Source organism: Eurypyga helias, unplaced genomic scaffold (genome assembly GCF_000690775.1).
Source record: "Eurypyga helias isolate BGI_N326 unplaced genomic scaffold, ASM69077v1 scaffold26445, whole genome shotgun sequence".
Taxonomy (NCBI): domain Eukaryota; kingdom Metazoa; phylum Chordata; class Aves; order Eurypygiformes; family Eurypygidae; genus Eurypyga; species Eurypyga helias.
Genome location: NW_010251537.1, coordinates 3238 through 19276, shown reverse-complemented (window position 1 = coordinate 19276; position 16039 = coordinate 3238). Strand labels below are relative to the sequence as shown.

At 50.0% G+C, this 16039-nt stretch overlaps 1 protein-coding gene across 1 annotated transcript in view; it reads left to right on the top strand.

The window, feature by feature from the left end:
• Positions 1-20: 20 nt before the first annotated feature.
• SREBF2 (sterol regulatory element binding transcription factor 2) overlaps positions 21-16039 on the top strand; it is a gene marked incomplete at both ends in the record, with an annotated part of 18784 nt that continues 2765 nt past the window's right edge. The window contains 14 exons of the mRNA XM_010152057.1: positions 21-189; positions 1037-1218; positions 2893-3033; positions 4784-5005; positions 6138-6252; positions 6428-6609; positions 7370-7562; positions 8524-8705; positions 9392-9665; positions 10628-10797; positions 11005-11173; positions 11730-11850; positions 14004-14113; positions 15396-15529. Of these exons, the coding sequence (XP_010150359.1) occupies positions 21-189; positions 1037-1218; positions 2893-3033; positions 4784-5005; positions 6138-6252; positions 6428-6609; positions 7370-7562; positions 8524-8705; positions 9392-9665; positions 10628-10797; positions 11005-11173; positions 11730-11850; positions 14004-14113; positions 15396-15529 (2364 nt within the window). The remainder of the gene's footprint in view (positions 190-1036; positions 1219-2892; positions 3034-4783; positions 5006-6137; positions 6253-6427; positions 6610-7369; positions 7563-8523; positions 8706-9391; positions 9666-10627; positions 10798-11004; positions 11174-11729; positions 11851-14003; positions 14114-15395; positions 15530-16039) is intronic.

The window sequence follows — 16039 nt, the reverse complement described above, 5'->3', positions numbered from 1 at the left end:
CAGTCAAAGCAGCACCAGCCACACCACCGGCCCCTCCGCGGTCGGCCCCTCTCCTTCAGCCCCGGCCCCCGCTCCAGCCTCAGCTCCAGCAGCAGGCCGTGATGATTACGCCGACATTCAGCTCTGCTCCCCAGACCAGGATTATCCAGCAGCCGGTGATCTACCAGAATGCGGCCACGAGCTTCCAAGGTAGTGGTTGGGGTGCTCGGGCGGAGGGTGTGCGTGGCGTGCTGGTGATTTCGGGGTGCTCGGGCTATGAGTGTGCCTGGTGCTCCTGCAATAATCAGTGTTCACTCTCCAAAAGCATCCTTGGCCACGACAAGCCTGACGATCCTTTTCTTGCAGCGCTGCCTGTGTGGAGTCCCTTCTGCCCAGGTGGCTTTGGGGGAGTACAAGAAACCCTCATAAATGAGATCTTAAGCCTTTTTGTGACACCTCTTGCCGTCGCTGTTTTCTTGCTGCTCTCCTCTGCTATGACCTTCTGTCCTGTGGCTCTTGAGAGGCTTGGGAAAAGTATGTCTAAAGAAATGGTTGTGGGCAAGCCCATGCTCCCACCGATGGCTGTGGTAGGCAGATCCAGTCCCGAAGCTCCAGCCTGTCCCACGTCGCAGTCCGGAACAAAGGCACAAATTAACTGCCAGCCTCTCGGGTGCAGCACTTGCATGGAGCAGAGACACTTGCAGGGATATTTGACGATGACCGGATCTTCCTTAGTGAATGCCAGTTGTCTTGGCCCTCTTCAGTAGGTGTTGATGTGATAAGGAGGATCCTAGTGCCCACCAGGGTCAGCAGGAGCGGGCTGGTGCTGGTGCTGCGTCATGTCACTGAAGTAACAAGTCCTGTGCTGTCAGACCAGGGGATTTTGACTTTATTGTTCCTGAGCTGAACGCTTCCCAGTGTGTGGGATGTGTTAGATGAACGCTGCCTGCTGGCAAGCTTTGGGAAGAAGAGGGATGAGGCTAGGACCGTTCGTAGGTTCCGGAATGGAGACGACCTGTGTTTCTGGGCTATTCCTGATGCGTCTTGTGCTTTCCAGTTCTCCAGCCTCAAGTCCAGAGCCTGGTGACAACCTCCCAGGTGCAGCCGGTGGCCATCCAGCAGCAAGTGCAGACGGTGCAGGCCCAGCGAGTGCTAACGCAGGCTGCCAATGGCACCATCCAGACGCTAACGCCGGCCACGGTCCAGACGGTTGCCGCACCACAGGTCCAGCAAGTTCCAGTAAGTAAAAATGCGGAGTGGTATGGGGATACAGCAGCAGGAAAAATTGCATCTGCGGGTGTGTTGGGGCTGGCTGAGATGGAGTTAATTTTCCCCGGAACAGCCCTCATGGTGTTGTGCTTTGTATTGGTGGCTGGGAGGGTGCTGATAACACACCGGTGTTTTGGCTGCTGCTGAGCAGTGCTGGCACAGCACCAAGGCTCGCTCTCTCCAACATTCCCCCCACACCACTGGGATGGGGGTGGGCAAGATCTTGGGAGGGGACATAGCCAGGACAGCTGATGCAAACTGATCAAAGGGATATTCCATACCCTGTGACATCTGCTCAGCAATAAAAGCAAAGGGAAGGGGAGGGGTGGGGGGTTGTCTTCCGGAGCATCTCCTAAGAGTATGGCAGCCCTGCTTCCCAGGAAGTGGCTGTGCATTGCCTGCAGATGGGAAGTAGAAAATAAAACTTTTATTTTCCTTTGCTTCCCCATGCAACCTTGACTTTTGCTTTTATAAACTGCTTTATCTTGATCCGTGAGGGTTTTTTTTCCATCTTATTTTCTCCTCCCCACTGCTGCCCAGCTGAGGCTTGCCAGGGGAAAGGCGGGGAAGTCTGTGGGGCTGGTGGTCCTGGCTAGGGTCGGTTTTCCACAAATGCTTTTGTGTGTGGGAGGCATTTCTAGCCAGCCCATGTTCCAGAAGCATTTTTCTTCACCCAAGTCGTGCACGAGAGTCCTTGTGGTGTGCTGAGGTGTGACTTCAGGTAGCAGGCAACGCTCAGAAACTGTTTTCACTAAAACACCTGCATAACGAAACTTGGTCTGAAATATTTTTGTAACTTGGTGCTGCCAAACTGAATTGGGAAACCTTACTTGAACAAGCTTGCTTTGACTTCGGCCTGCTTCTTTTCAAGTCTACCACATCTCATGAGGGCCGGCTGATACCGGAGTGTTTTCTTCCAATTCTGCCACAGTTTCTTTGATTTTTTTTTTTAGTGCTACAGTGTCATGTGACTTTGTTTTAAAACATACACAAGAGTGAATAAGTCTCCTGTGCCTTTGTTAGGTGGACTCTCAGTATGACAGAGTTGCTCTGGTTCACTTGTGCTCTGCCATGTATAGTGCTCTCTGTATCTGAGAGTCAGAGAGGTATTTGAAAAAAATAAGGGCAAGCTGTGTTACAGCAAAATGACTTAAGTTGGTTTTGGTCTGCTTGATATTCATGGTGCAGATCTGTTCAGTGAAGTTGGAAGGGGGGAAGCTACTTACATGTATTTGCTGAAGGAGGCTGACCCAGCCGTGATAGGCTCTGGGTATTCAACCAGCTAATGTAGAGAGCTAATTATAGGTGTAATTGGAGAGGGGAAGGGAGCTTTTCCATCAGCTCTTTTGTGTTTTTACATACTTGTTTACTTCTGGTGACTGATTTGAAAACCAGTGTCGTGGTGGCTCCTCGGCTCCCCTCCCTCTGGCGCTGCTCAGACTGTGTCATAGTCACAATTTCCATCAGGTGCCAGCAAAAACCATCCAGGTGATGCAGGGTGGAAGGGGAAGGATGCGCACGCCCTGCTCTTTCGCCATCTGCTGAGATCTAGAGTTACAGCTCGGTCATCGCTTGCCTGTGGCTGCTGAGATCAGAGAAATACGTGTCTACTCCTCCCTTCACGGGTAACTCTCTTCAACCTAGGTTCTGGTCCAGCCTCAGATCATAAAGACGGACTCTCTTGTCTTGACGACCCTGAAAGCGGATGGTAATCCCGTTATGGCCGCGGTACAGAACCCAGCGCTGACGGCGCTCACTGCTCCCATCCAGACCACGGCTCTGCAGGTACCGTATGGATGAGGTTCTTCCTTCCTTCACCTCACTGATGTCCTTTCCTCTTAAGGTAAAGAAGAGAGTTGGTCCTTACTGTTCTGCAGTGGTGCAAACGGGATTTTGAGGGCTGTTCTAGTCCAGAGTGTGTAATACCCTGTTTCTGCCAAGGCTAAACACACAGATTGTACTTTTTTGGCAGCCTCTCATGGCCAGTAAGCAAAGACCAAGGGCACGTTTCTGTTTACTTATTTCTGGTATTACAAGGAGAGGAGTATGACCTACAAATTCCATCCAGTTTTTAACCTCTGGAAGATATTTGAACCTGAAGGCTGACTGGCCCAGAGGCCCAGAGTACCCGTGGAACTTTCTTTTCCCCCTCAGTAGTGTCTGATTAGCAGTATGTTGAATGTGAAAAGTAATGGAGCTTCTTTTCAGAGGGTGTTTGCAGCGAGGATTCAGCATAATCATTGGAGATGGCAGCCATGCTTCATGGCCTCCACTTCTTACCAACTCTGAGACACATGTGCCCCCAAAGATGCTTTTATTATGATCTTGTACATTCTGAACAGATATCTCCGTTCAGATATTTACTGGGGGAGACGCACTTGCAAGGCTGGGCTTTTGACTTCTTTTGCATAGCGTGGTAGGCTGCTTATATAGTTGTTAGCAGCCAGGCTAAAATGTTCAGTTAACCTGCTTGCTTTTAGGTGAGGTTTTCACACGGAGGTGTGGCTTATGTGATTGTGTCTGTCTGAGACACCATCCCTAAAGCATTTTGAACACATTGAAATTTGGTGGAAATTAGGACTTAATTTATCTGTCAATTTCCAGCTTAAAATGAAACTGTATTGATTTTCAATACACCAATTAGGAGACTATTTCAGAGTCGAAATGGTTCCTGAAGTTGCTCACAGCTGGTTTATTCTCACTTGTGTTAGGTCTCCTTTGACAGAATTAACTCGTCCTCTCCATAACCGCTTCCCTGGTCCTTGGGGTACTTTAGTGAATGCACGTACCCTTCTCAATCTGGTTTTGCTGGGTTAAGCAGTCTAAACTTTATTTACTCCAGCTGTCCTAGAAGCCCCTCTGTGCACCTGTTCTGGTGGGATTCATCGTCTTTTGTCACAGGGTACACACTGCTTTAGTTTGGTGTAGACGGGCTGTCCTACAGCTGGATGTCCAAGTTTGAGCTTTCCGTGTCAGCGTGTGTCACTTATTGCCTTACTTCCTCATCTTACGGCATTTTCATAGCTTAGGGATCTACGTTTTTCCATTTAATCGAAGTGAGATCAGCTGCATTGTTCAAACCAAGGTTTGTTTTCCCCTAGTCGGGCCCTTTCTAACAATACGGTTAGCAGTTTGGAAGTCGCATTGCCTGTTGCTGATTTAATGACTTTATTTGCCCACAGAAAAGTGGGTTTGGACACTTGGGGCGTAAGGATTGCAGGAGAAAGGAGGAGCCTTGGTCCGTTTCTCTATTTAGTGGAAGAACAGAGCGTGGTATTGGCAGAAGGGTGTTGATGGGGAACAAGAGGTGTTCTTTCTCCACAGTGACCAGAGTAGGAGGTGGATTTTTCCTGTGCTGTGGTGCCAGCGCTCATGCCAGCTAAGGAAGACGGGAGGAAATTGGCACATCTCTTCTTCGCTGAGCTGTACAAACTTCTCCCGAATCTCCCTTGTTTACTCCTTTTTCTCTTACTGTCATAAACCTTATCTAAAGTGGTTGACTGCTCATGACGCTTGTTACGCGCGGTCTTTCTAGACCCTCGTTGGGAGCAACGGGACCATTTTGACCACAATGCCAGTGATGGTGGGACAAGAAAAGGTACCAATCAAACAAGTTCCTGGCGGTGTCAAGCAACCAGAACCACCTAAAGAAGGAGAGAGGAGAACGACTCACAACATCATTGAAAAGCGTTACCGGTCATCCATAAATGACAAGATCATCGAGCTGAAGGACCTTGTCATGGGGACAGATGCCAAGGTAAAGATGTGGCATAAGGGCAAACCTGGTGTTATAAATGGTTTCTCTTCAGGTGCTCGTTGCTCTACCAGGTGAAGCAGTTGGGTACGTATGATTGTTTAGTAGGCACACTTGTATTGGGATAAGACTGAGAAGCACTTGTGCGATGGAAAGCTTGATAACGGTATTCAGGAAGGGATGCCTGTAAAATGTTTATTTTACTATGCCAGTGGTACTGTTTCTGACAATAAGCTATACCTTCTGTGTTTATTCTTCATGTCAGGTCTCACTTAAATGGGCCCTCTAGGTAGAATATCCAGGTGCATGTTTTGATAACTCTGCCAGACCGCAGCTCGCTTATTTTAAGTTTCCTTTTCCGTGTGACTGCGGCAGGGACGAGGGTTTTACAGAGCATTCCAGTTAGTTTCCTTTAGATAACGAGTTGTAAAAACTCCTGCTTACTCCGATATTGGAGCTTTCTTTTGCCATGTATTCAGTGTTGTCCTGTTCACTTTCACCTCATGCTGGCAGAGCAGGGAGTAGTGTTCTTGACACCCTGCGTGGGCTTTGTGCAAATACATGCACTAGTGAAGTCACCTCCTGTTGCTGGGTGGAACTGGAAGCTCATGCCTTAAAAACGTTGGTAATGTGCAGTGGCTTCATAGTACTTTGGGCTTGTGTTTACAAGCTAAACTTGTCCACTGCTGCTGGAAGCAAGTATTTTCATGGGGGTGGCCAAGGGACTGAGGCAAGGAGAGATCCAGTTATCTCAGAATAAAGCAGTGAACGATGGCTAACAGACAGCAGCTTGTTCCATCCCTGAAGAGAGCCACTTTGTTTTGACATGAAACGCTTTCAAAGGGCTGTTTTTGGCTGAAACCTAGATGTGAGCTCTATTGTAATTTGGATGTTAATCTGTGTCCATTGTGCTATTTTTATAAGATTGTTGAGAGACCCCAGTCCTTGTGTGTCTTTCAAAGTCAGCTGCCTTGCCCGCAGAGTGTGCTATTAGTCTCTTTGCTGCTGCTCAGTGGTTCTTTACACCCTTTTGTTTCTGTCGGGTGATAGAAAGGGTTGTGGTATACCCTACAAGCAGGAGTGACCCTTTGGCACTCTGTGTAAACTGCTTTCTGTACGTCTTAATTCCTGGCAGATGCACAAGTCTGGAGTCCTGAGAAAAGCCATTGATTACATTAAGTACCTACAGCAGGCCAACCATAAGCTGAGGCAGGAGAACATGGTTCTGAAGCTGGCGAACCAGAAGAACAGTAAGTTGTGGAGGTGGTGCTGGGGGAGGTAGTTTCTTGTCCTGGACAGAGGTGGATACTTGCCTGTCGCATCCGCAGTGGCCAGTGTCACTCCGTGTGATAGGCCCAATCTGAGCGGCATTGGCAGGGTACAGGACCGAGAGATGGGTACATAATGCACTCTGGTTTTCTGCAGAGCTGTTGAAGGGCATTGACCTAAGCAGTCTGGTTGACAACGATGTGGATCTGAAGATAGATGACTTCAACCAGAATGTGCTGCTGATGTCTCCTCCAGCCTCTGACTCGGGATCCCAGGCTGGCTTCTCTCCTTATTCCATTGACTCGGAGCCAGGGAGTCCGCTCCTTGATGATGCAAAGGTATTTGTGTCTTCAGTTGTCAAATTCAAGGCATCTACTGCAGAGATACATAAGGGCCAGAATTTGAATTCTTATAATTCAAGCCAGTGGACATACAGCAAGTAGAGCTGTAGGGATGGGAGATCCTTCGTAAGGATGAGAAAGGCATGTGGGTGTGTTTTATCTTTCGTTAAGTGATTGAGACTGCTTTCTGAGCTGTATTATGCGAGCCATACCTTGGCTGCCAGAAGAACCGTACGTAGCTTTCAGCCCCTGTAGAATCACTGTGGATTTACAGTGCGTGCTCCTGACCCAAAGAACCCGTGGCTTTCAAAAGATGTAGGTGTCCTGTGTATAAAGCAGAACTTGGAAAAGGATGATGGCATCAGCTGTGGGTAATGAGGCTGTAAGTAATCACAATAAGAGAAAGCTGTTACCTGCCCTTGGCTGACAGGTTTGTTTTGTAGGTGTCACAGAAGTGGGTCCTCTGGGACATCTTCAAAAGAGTAAGGGCAGCAAAGGTTAATCCTAGCCTAAACCAGGGATCCAGTCAGTGGTAACTGAAGTGAGTGAGAGCAAGAGGAAGGTGAAAGCACACAAATACTTCAGCCTTATCTTACTAAGCTAGGGAAAGCTTCACTGGATTTCTGGCTGATCTTGATCTCGAGTAAATTTTAAAGCGTGTTCTGTTTCTCCTTCATCCCTGCCCCTCCTTTGGCATAAGCATTTTGTTCTACGGAACGGTAAGCAGTTTTTTCTCTCCATCCCTAATTCTTTGAAGGTTAAAGATGAGCCTGATTCCCCTCCGGTGGCCCTTGGTATGGTGGATCGGTCTCGCATACTCCTCTGCGCTCTCACATTCCTTTGCCTTTCCTTCAATCCTCTGACATCCCTCCTGGATGCCCGAGGAACCCCGGAGTCGGACAGCCTGGTGCGCCACGGCTCTGGCAGGAGCGTGCTGGCCATTGGGTCAGGTAAGGAACTGGAGTGCTTTGGACCGCGGAAAGTGGGGGGGCTTATGTGGTCTCCCGAAAGACAGCCTCCAGCTGTGATGGCTGCAGGTCACGCGGTGCACTGCCATGTGTCAGCGGGGTGGTTTTCTGTCTTCAGAGAGCTGTATGACCGTTGTTTAGTGGCTGGGGAGGGGTGGTAACCACAGGGTTGGTGTGGGAGGAGAGCCAGCTGAGAGTTCTTGGACACAATTCCAATTTACATCCACGTCCGGCGTGGTTCTTGCACAAACCCAGCCATTGCTCGGTGTGGTGAGGTGTGGAAGGGGCCACCCGCTTGTAGCCCTGCAGCCTGGGCTCTCGGGTTAGACCCTGGAAAAGTGGTTCAGAGTAAGGGGTCCTCCTGTCCTCACCGATTTTTGAGGTATGTTCCCTTTACCTCTGTTTTTAAGGTACCTGACTGATTTCTCTTATAACTTGTCAGTGAAGTAATAGCTAAAAATTATTTGGAAACACAGCTGCTGTAGGGTCTTGCAGCTGGCTTGCTCAACGTGTTTACTCCATGATACTCATAGTTTAAAGTACAGTAGCTTAGGACAGGGGATTCTGGAGGCATGATGTCATTTCCCTTACTGGTAACACGTGCTTCCTCGGTGTCGCTTTGTAAACTTAAGGCTGGAAAAATGACACTCAGGTATTGAATACCCATGGGTGTTTCCGGTAGCTTTCCTAGAGTGCTTTGTGTTCTGATTTTTTTTAGAGCTGATTCAGTTTTTATAAAATCAGTCTTGTAAAAATAACTCTTTTCATTTGGTTGGGAGATTGGATGAAGAGCTGTTGATACAGGAGTTAAAATGCTCTGTTTTTGCAAAAGTTGATAACCCATGTGGCAAGCGTAGCAAGACACCCTTCAGGGTCTGTCCTCATCCTGTTGGTAGGCTTTCGCCGTCCGGATGAACTTCTAACTTTTGGATGTCTGTTGCAGATGCGGGTGGTTGGTTCGGCTGGATGATGCCCACGCTGATCCTGTGGCTCGTGAATGGAGTGATTGTACTGAGCGTGTTCGTAAAGCTCCTTGTGCACGGAGAGCCGGTCACCCGGCTCCACTCAAGGTCATCGGTCACGTTCTGGAGGCATCGCAAGCAAGCGGACCTGGATTTGGCACGGGTAAAGTTCACTCCGTGTTTGGCATCAAACGCATCTTTGTGGGAGGGGGTGTGGGGAGGTGTGTCCGAGTGAGGCAGCGGCTTGGCACTTGCAAATCAAGGTATTCCTCAAGTGGATTATCCTGCCTGATTTCAAAGGTGCTGGTGCTGTGTTGTCTTGAGCGGATTGCTGTCTTCCCTCAGCCTAAAACAGCAAGGCATGGACATTAGCGTTGGGAAAGGCTCCGAACTTCTGTCCTTGTTCCTTGCTGCTGCATCTTGTAGCAGTGTTTGGCAGCAAGGTCTTAGTTTTGTCTGGAATCTGGCCTTTGCTGTGTCTGTTTGTCTGCTGTCTTCCAGCTTCTTGGAAGTCTCCTCCATTGTTGAGGCAACATTTGGCTTTTGGTGTGATGTTGGAACCCTGAAACTTCCATGTTGTTTCAGAAGGTGGGAAGCTCTTTTCACCTGCTGCCAATATGTGTTGGGCAGTGCAGGATCAGAGCCGTGTGTGGAAGGATGTGTGCAGGGCCAGATTTGAACCTGGTGTAAATTGCTTTCATGTTTACCAGGGCTGTGTTGACTTCCCTCGGCTGTAGATCTTGTCCTCACTCGTGTGTCACTTTGTCTCGCTCCCGATGCCGAGGAGGTCCCAGAGTGTTTCCGTGATGGTGTTTTTTGCTGTCGAACCTTTTGCTGTGTTACTTGCAGGGGGATTTTGCTGCAGCGGCGTCAAACCTGCAGACTTGCCTGTCGGTACTCGGCCGAGCGCTGCCGGCTTCCCGCCTGGACTTGGCCTGCAGCCTGTCCTGGAATGTGATCCGCTATAGCCTGCAGAAGCTGGTGCTGGTGCGGTGGCTGCTGAAGAGGACTTCTCATCAGTGGCGGGCAAGGGAGGCCACTGAAGGCTTCGAGGATGAGGCCAAGACCAGCGCCCGGGATGCGGCTCTGGCATATCACAAGCTCCATCAGCTCCACATAACAGGTAGGAGCAGAGGTGGCAGATCTGCTGTTCTTGTTTTGCCAAATGAGGAGGCTGAGCTGATCCTGGGGGATACAGGGAGAGCACTATGGCCTCCCTGGGTGGGCTGCTGTTGTAAATTAGCCTGACAAATTTCAGGATCCACTTATCAAAACCGGTGCCTGCAATAAGAGCCCTGTAAGAGCTGCCAAAGCAACAGCAGTGTCTCCAGTTCCATGTTTCTGAGTCTGCAGAGGTGCCCGAGAGCCTTTACCAAGCAGGGGTCAACTGAGTGTGGTCACTTTTTGCTGCTGTTAAGGGCTTGTTTCGTCCCTGTCGCTCAGGAACGTGATGTGGAAGCAGAGGCTGGGGTTAATTGCCAGAACAGTGTAAATTTGTGAAGCTGTGTAGAGCGCAGATTGCCAGTTGGTGTTGATACGCTTTGAAAACCTGGGTGTGTGCACATGGACTAAGGAAGCGCTTGGATGTTCCTTGTGAACGGTTGTTTTTGACATTTCCTTGGCAAACCGATTTGCAGCGTTAAGAGGCTCTGAGCGCATCGGAAATCCGCGCTCACCTTCCTTCTGCCTAATCGTGCTGTGTGGATCGTGGCCATGCCACCAAGGATGAGTACTTGTCCTTAGCATTATCTGTGTAGGTACAGATGTGGATTGTGGAGGAGTTCAGCTTTAAGATAGTGATGAATATAGTGAGGCAAAATGTGCTAATGTCTTTATCCTAATCGGTTTAGCTGTACAGGGCTTTATCTCAGAAGAGTAGCTGTGGATGCCAACCTTGGTGTCTGTGGAGGGAAGACTCGGTAGCGGTCGTTCTGAATACAAAGTAGGCGTAAGATGTTGTAAACTTCTCGTGTCAACAGGTTCTCATTGTCTCTTTTGGATAGTAGCCCTGCAAACCATGGTAGTATTTAGTAGCTGGTACTACTACGCTGAAAGTTAACACTTCTCCTTTCCCTCTTGGTGCAGGTAAACTTCCCTCCAGCTCAGCTTATTCGGGCTTGCACATGGCCCTGTGCGCCGTGAATCTGGCCGAGTGTGCAGAAGAAAAGATCCCACCCAGCACAATGGCAGAAATCCACCTGACGGCTGCAGTTGGCTTGAAAACCCGCTGTGGAGGCAAGCTTGGCTTCCTGGCGGTAAGTTGCCATCTCCTCTCCCGTTACACCTCCAAGCAGAGCTCTAGGAAGGCCTGCAAGCTGGCACTGCCATAGCTCAGGGCATCTGTGAGCACTGCATTACAATACAGCCTGCAATTAAGATGCAGGCAGTAATTATGATAATACCTTTATCCTTAGTGTTTTTCCCTGGATGCTGTTCTCAATCTTAGCCTCTCCTTTCCCCAGAGCTACTTTCTGAGCCAGGCTCAAAGCCTGTGCAGCTCGGAGCGGAGTGCCATTCCTGACTCGTTGCGTTGGCTGTGCCACCCCCTGGGACAGAAGTTCTTTGTGGAGCGAAGCTGGACGGTGAAGTCTGTTGCAAAGGAGAGCCTGTACTGCACCCAGAGGAACCCTGGTGAGAGCTGCTTGTTTGTGTCCCTTGGCCTCCTGGCACTTCGAGCCTGGCAGTCTTTCCGCCTCTGGGACAGAAGCGAGTGCCTTGTTGGAGTGCGTTTTGTTTTACGCTGCCCTCGTGTGGCCTTGAGGGGCGAGGGGGGCCATGGAGCCGAGAGATGTCCCCTCTGCCTGCAGGAGCTGCCTCTCTTCCCCTTGTGTCATCCCGCTTGTGTCTTTCTGTGCTGGAACACGACCTGGATGTAGCCCTGAATGTCTGGGGGGTGACTTTGGGGTGACCAAGGGTTGTCCTCTGCAGGGCAGTGTCATCACTGCTCTGCTAAGCAGCTGAAGGGCCAGAGAGATGATTGGCCAAGGGCTGCAGCTTCATACATGAATTAAAGGGTTAAAAAGGCCCTGAAAACTTGGTCTTCAGAAATCTTTGCATTAATTCCTCAGGAATTTCCCTCTGCTGCTCTTCTTTTTGATCCTACATTGTGATTCTCTGTTTCAGTTGTATCGGAAGGTGGCTATCGCCATATGCAAGATGTTTGGGAATTCTTTTTCTTCCTCTGTAGCGGATCCTATTGCGCAAGTTCATCAGGCGTTTTGTGAGAACCTGCTAGAGCGAGCGGTGGATTCACTCGTGAAGCCTCCGACTAGGAAAGAGATGGCGGGACAGGAGGAGGAGGAGCCATGGTAAGTTCATGTGCTGCGCTGAGCACTGCTGGCCGCAGCTGCAGGCCCTGAGGCAGAGCTCGCAGCCGTTGACCGAGCGCTCTGGAGCAAGATGAGGGGTTAGTCCTTATTAAAGGCTTGAGATGACAGCGTAAGTCTAGCCACCACAGCTTGTTAGAAGAGCGAGCTCTGCCCCTTCAGAATCAAACGTCTGGAGCCAAAGGTGAGTCCAGGTGTGGCAGGGGTTTCTGGTGTCCTCTGACCGGCAGTGAAAATCAAACCTATGCACGGCAAGAGGGGGAGAGATGATGTTGGCTGACATTGTCATTTGCCCCTGAGCTCTGTGACCAAATGAAAAGGGCTGATAGGTGGGAATCAGAGCAGCTTTTTGTACTAAACCGTGTCCAGCTCTCTCCTGGACTTGGTAGGAAGTGGAGACCCAGCCTTTGCCAGCAATTCTGCACTGTTTCTAGCTGATCTCCAGATATGCTGGTGCTGGGCAAACACTACATAGATACATGGGAAGCTCTGTAAGGATCCTGTCCCCACAAATCATAGAATCATAGAATGGTTTGGGTTGGAAGGGACCTTAAAGATCATCTAGTTCCAACCCCCCTGCCATGGGCAGGGACACCTTCCACTAGACCAGGTTGCTCAAAGCCACATCCAGCCTGGCCTTGAAGACATCCAGGGATGGGGCATCCACAGCTTCTCTGGGCAACCTGTTCCAGTGCCTCACCACCCTCTCTGTGAAGAATTTCTTCCTGACATCTAATCTAAACCTCCCTGATTTCAATTTATACCCATTACCCCTTGTCCTATCACTACAGGCCCTTGTAAAAAGGCCTCTCCCAGCACCCTTGTAGGCCCCTTCAGATACTGGAAAGCTGCAATGAGGTCTCCTCGGAGCCTCCTCTTCTCCAGGCTGAACAAGCCCAATTCTTGCAGCCTTTCGTCATAGGAGAGGTGCTCCAGCCCTCTGATCATCAGTGTGGGTAAAAGCCTCAGATGGGAAAATAACCCAGTTTCCCTGCCTGTGTAGGGAGAATATGGCACACATAGCTCTGTTTTCTAGCATCGTTGCAGGGAATGAGCAGCAGTTCAGTCTAATTGCTTCCACAATACAAATGCTTTTGGTCAGAGGCTGCTGTCGATGAGGGAAGAAAGCAGGATTTGTATAGATGAGTCCTGTAAATAACCCAGTTTCCCTGCCTGTGTAGGGAGAATATGGCACACATAGCTCTGTTTTCTAGCATCGTTGCAGGGAATGAGCAGCAGTTCAGTCTAATTGCTTCCACAATACAAATGCTTTTGGTCAGAGGCTGCTGTCGATGAGGGAAGAAAGCAGGATTTGTATAGATGAGGTGGATTGTCAGTATACTTGTGGGAGTCCTGTCTCCTCGTGGGAAGGACCAGCTTTACTGATGCAGCAAACCTTTTGGTCTCCCTCTAGGGGTAGGAGCTCAAGATCGTTCTCTGTAGCAGGTCTCAGGAAATTACATTATTGACACATATGCTACTTTCTCTGACCAAGGCTATGAACGTGTTGTCACTTGCATTCATGTTTGCATATATGCAAATAGTCACTTGCAGGAATGTAGTTCGGCCTCTGAGTCATTGATTGCAAAGGAGCCTGTAATCGACTTGTAACGCGTCATGTCTGTCGGCAGATTCAGGACACCAGAGGGGATGCTGGTGGCTTCTGTTCGGTACTTGTGGAATTTGGGGTGCTAAGTGCTTATGTAGATTCTGTTTTGCTTCAAGTATGTTACATGCCTCAAGCTGCATCTCGGTCCATTCCGTGAGAGTGGTACCACCTTTTCAAGGACTCGGGTACAGCCTGCTCAGCAGTTCCTTAATGGGAGGGCAAATGTCTATGACACACAGCCCACCCTAACCTCCAGCATCTCTGCAGCTGAGATGAGGCCTGGGGCTGACCCCACTTCTGCACCGGTCTCCTTGCATGGCGAGATGTGGGGCTGCTGCTCACTGGGTATCTTCAGGGAGGTCTCTTCAGTCCAACAGTGTTGTGTTGCTTGTAGAGCTCCAACATTCTGCTGGCTCAGTGGGTCAGCGCTGTCAGAAAATGCCTTGTGACTGATGAGAAACGCCTCCAGGCTCGGGTACCTCCTGTTCGGCTGCATAGCCAAGGTCTGCCTTGCTTCTTGTTTCAGCGAGTTCTCTGGTGCCATGGAATACCTGAAATTGCTCAACTCTTTCTTGGACTCGATGGGAAGCGGAGCCCCGCCCTTTGCCAGCAGTTCCGTACTCAAGTCCGCCCTGGGTGAGTCGGGCAGAACCAAAGCTCTCTGGCCGCAGGCGCTACTGCGGATACGTGTTCCCTCTCTCCCCACCACCTCTCAAACTCCAGGCAAGGAGAGACGCTCCTTGGGGTGGGGCTGGATTGCTGAGCAGCAGCACACCACAGTGTGCTATGGCGGCTCTGGCTGGAAGAGGGTGGCTGGGAAGGCTCATAAATTCGGCCGTGTGTCGTCATGCTGGGTGCCCGGGTGGGACTGCAGGTGTTTGTATTGCTGGGCACGTTCCAAGCTGTGTCCTCACCCACCAGCTCGCTTCTGGCAATGCAAAGCGAGGGGGAAGGTGTAGCGTATAAACCAGCGTAGCAGGGTTGCAGTTGAGCTACAGAAAGGTGGTTTGGTTTTTTCTTTTTTTTTCCACTTACCTGTTGGACCCAAACCGCGCTGACCTCACTTTCACAGCAGCTGTCGTGTATATCCCTCAGTCTCCAGAGACCTGCAGCCCCTGCTGTAGAGGCGCTTGGTTTGGCCTCTCGGTGTCTCTTTAGTGGGATGATGAGAGCTGACTCCTCTCAGCCCATCTGGGATCAGCTGGTAGCAGGCTGCTGGAGCGTTGGTCTTGCTTTGGTGTTGGTACACACAGCGCCTGGCAGCTCACTGGGATGCTGCTGGAACCTGGACACAGACTAACTGTGCTGTGCCTAAAATCTGTAGAGCAAACATAGGAGGGAAACTAGATACTTCTTGATCAAGAGATTGGTTTTTTGTATAGAGGGAGGTCATTATTTGAGTCAATATTGTCATGAAATTTAAAAGCATCTGAGAGTAGCAGAGCCGCTGTCCTTTGGCCCTAGGTAGGCTTTGGGAAGTTTTGGAGGAGATGCTAAATAGCAGGGGAAGTGCTACAGGGAACCTGATGTATTATTTACTAACTTGATGGTGATGAGTGCCAAGGCACGGTGTCTACAAGTAGAGTTGTTGCTTTGGGGTGGCGATTGGAGATCTGTTGGTTGGAAATCAGCATGTTTCTAGACAACTAGACAGGGTAAGTTCTTCTTGACAAGTTATAAACTTGGCACCCCAAGTCCTGCGGTCAGATGTTAGGCTGTTTGCAAGTCCCTTTGTGCTCCTGCGTCATGTTTCGGCATTTACCAGAACAGCTGCGTTCCTGTGGGATCAGTTTGGGCTCTTCAGAGTTGATTGTGGCAGAGGGCACTGGCAAGGGCACATGACACCTGCCCGCTTCTCTGAGTGGGAAGGAGGCCGGTGTCCTCTCCTGGATTTGCAGCCAGTGATTCTGTTTTGCAGGCCCTGACGTGGTGTGCAGGTGGTGGTCAGCAGCGGTGGCCATGGCCATTGGCTGGCTCAGAGGGGACGACGTTGCTGTGAGGTTACATTTCGCAGAAGTGGAGCGCATGCCGAAATCCCTGGAGATGTCAGAGTGCGTAGGCCTTGTATGACGTTCAAACCCCTGCTCCTTCTAAAGAGAAGCAGCTCTTTCCCCAACCCGTCCTGTGGGCTTACCCCTCCCTGTGCTATGGAGTCACATGCCTCTTGTGCTCTGGGACGCCGCAATACACCGTGCTCAGAAATCAGTGTAGGTCAGGATGTTAGAACTGCGGACTGGAAGTGTTAGAATTACTTCTTTAGGGATGTCTTTTGGCTTTGTTCTAATTGCAAAGCCCTCCCACTTTCCAAAACCAAACAGACCTCATACACTGATGGAACGGCCAGTGTCACCATCTTGGTTCTTTTGCATTAAAGCTTCTTAGCCAGGTTGCTTCCATGTTTCTGTGCTGTCTGTGTAGGTTAGGAACAATTTCCAGCTATTTTTCTCCCTAAGAAATGCCATCTCTGCTCTTGAAGATGGGAGGATGAAAGCTGGCACGGGTTGCTGCTTGAGCTCAGCTCCTGGGGCTGCCCTGTGGCAGCATGGCATGGCACTGCTTGGA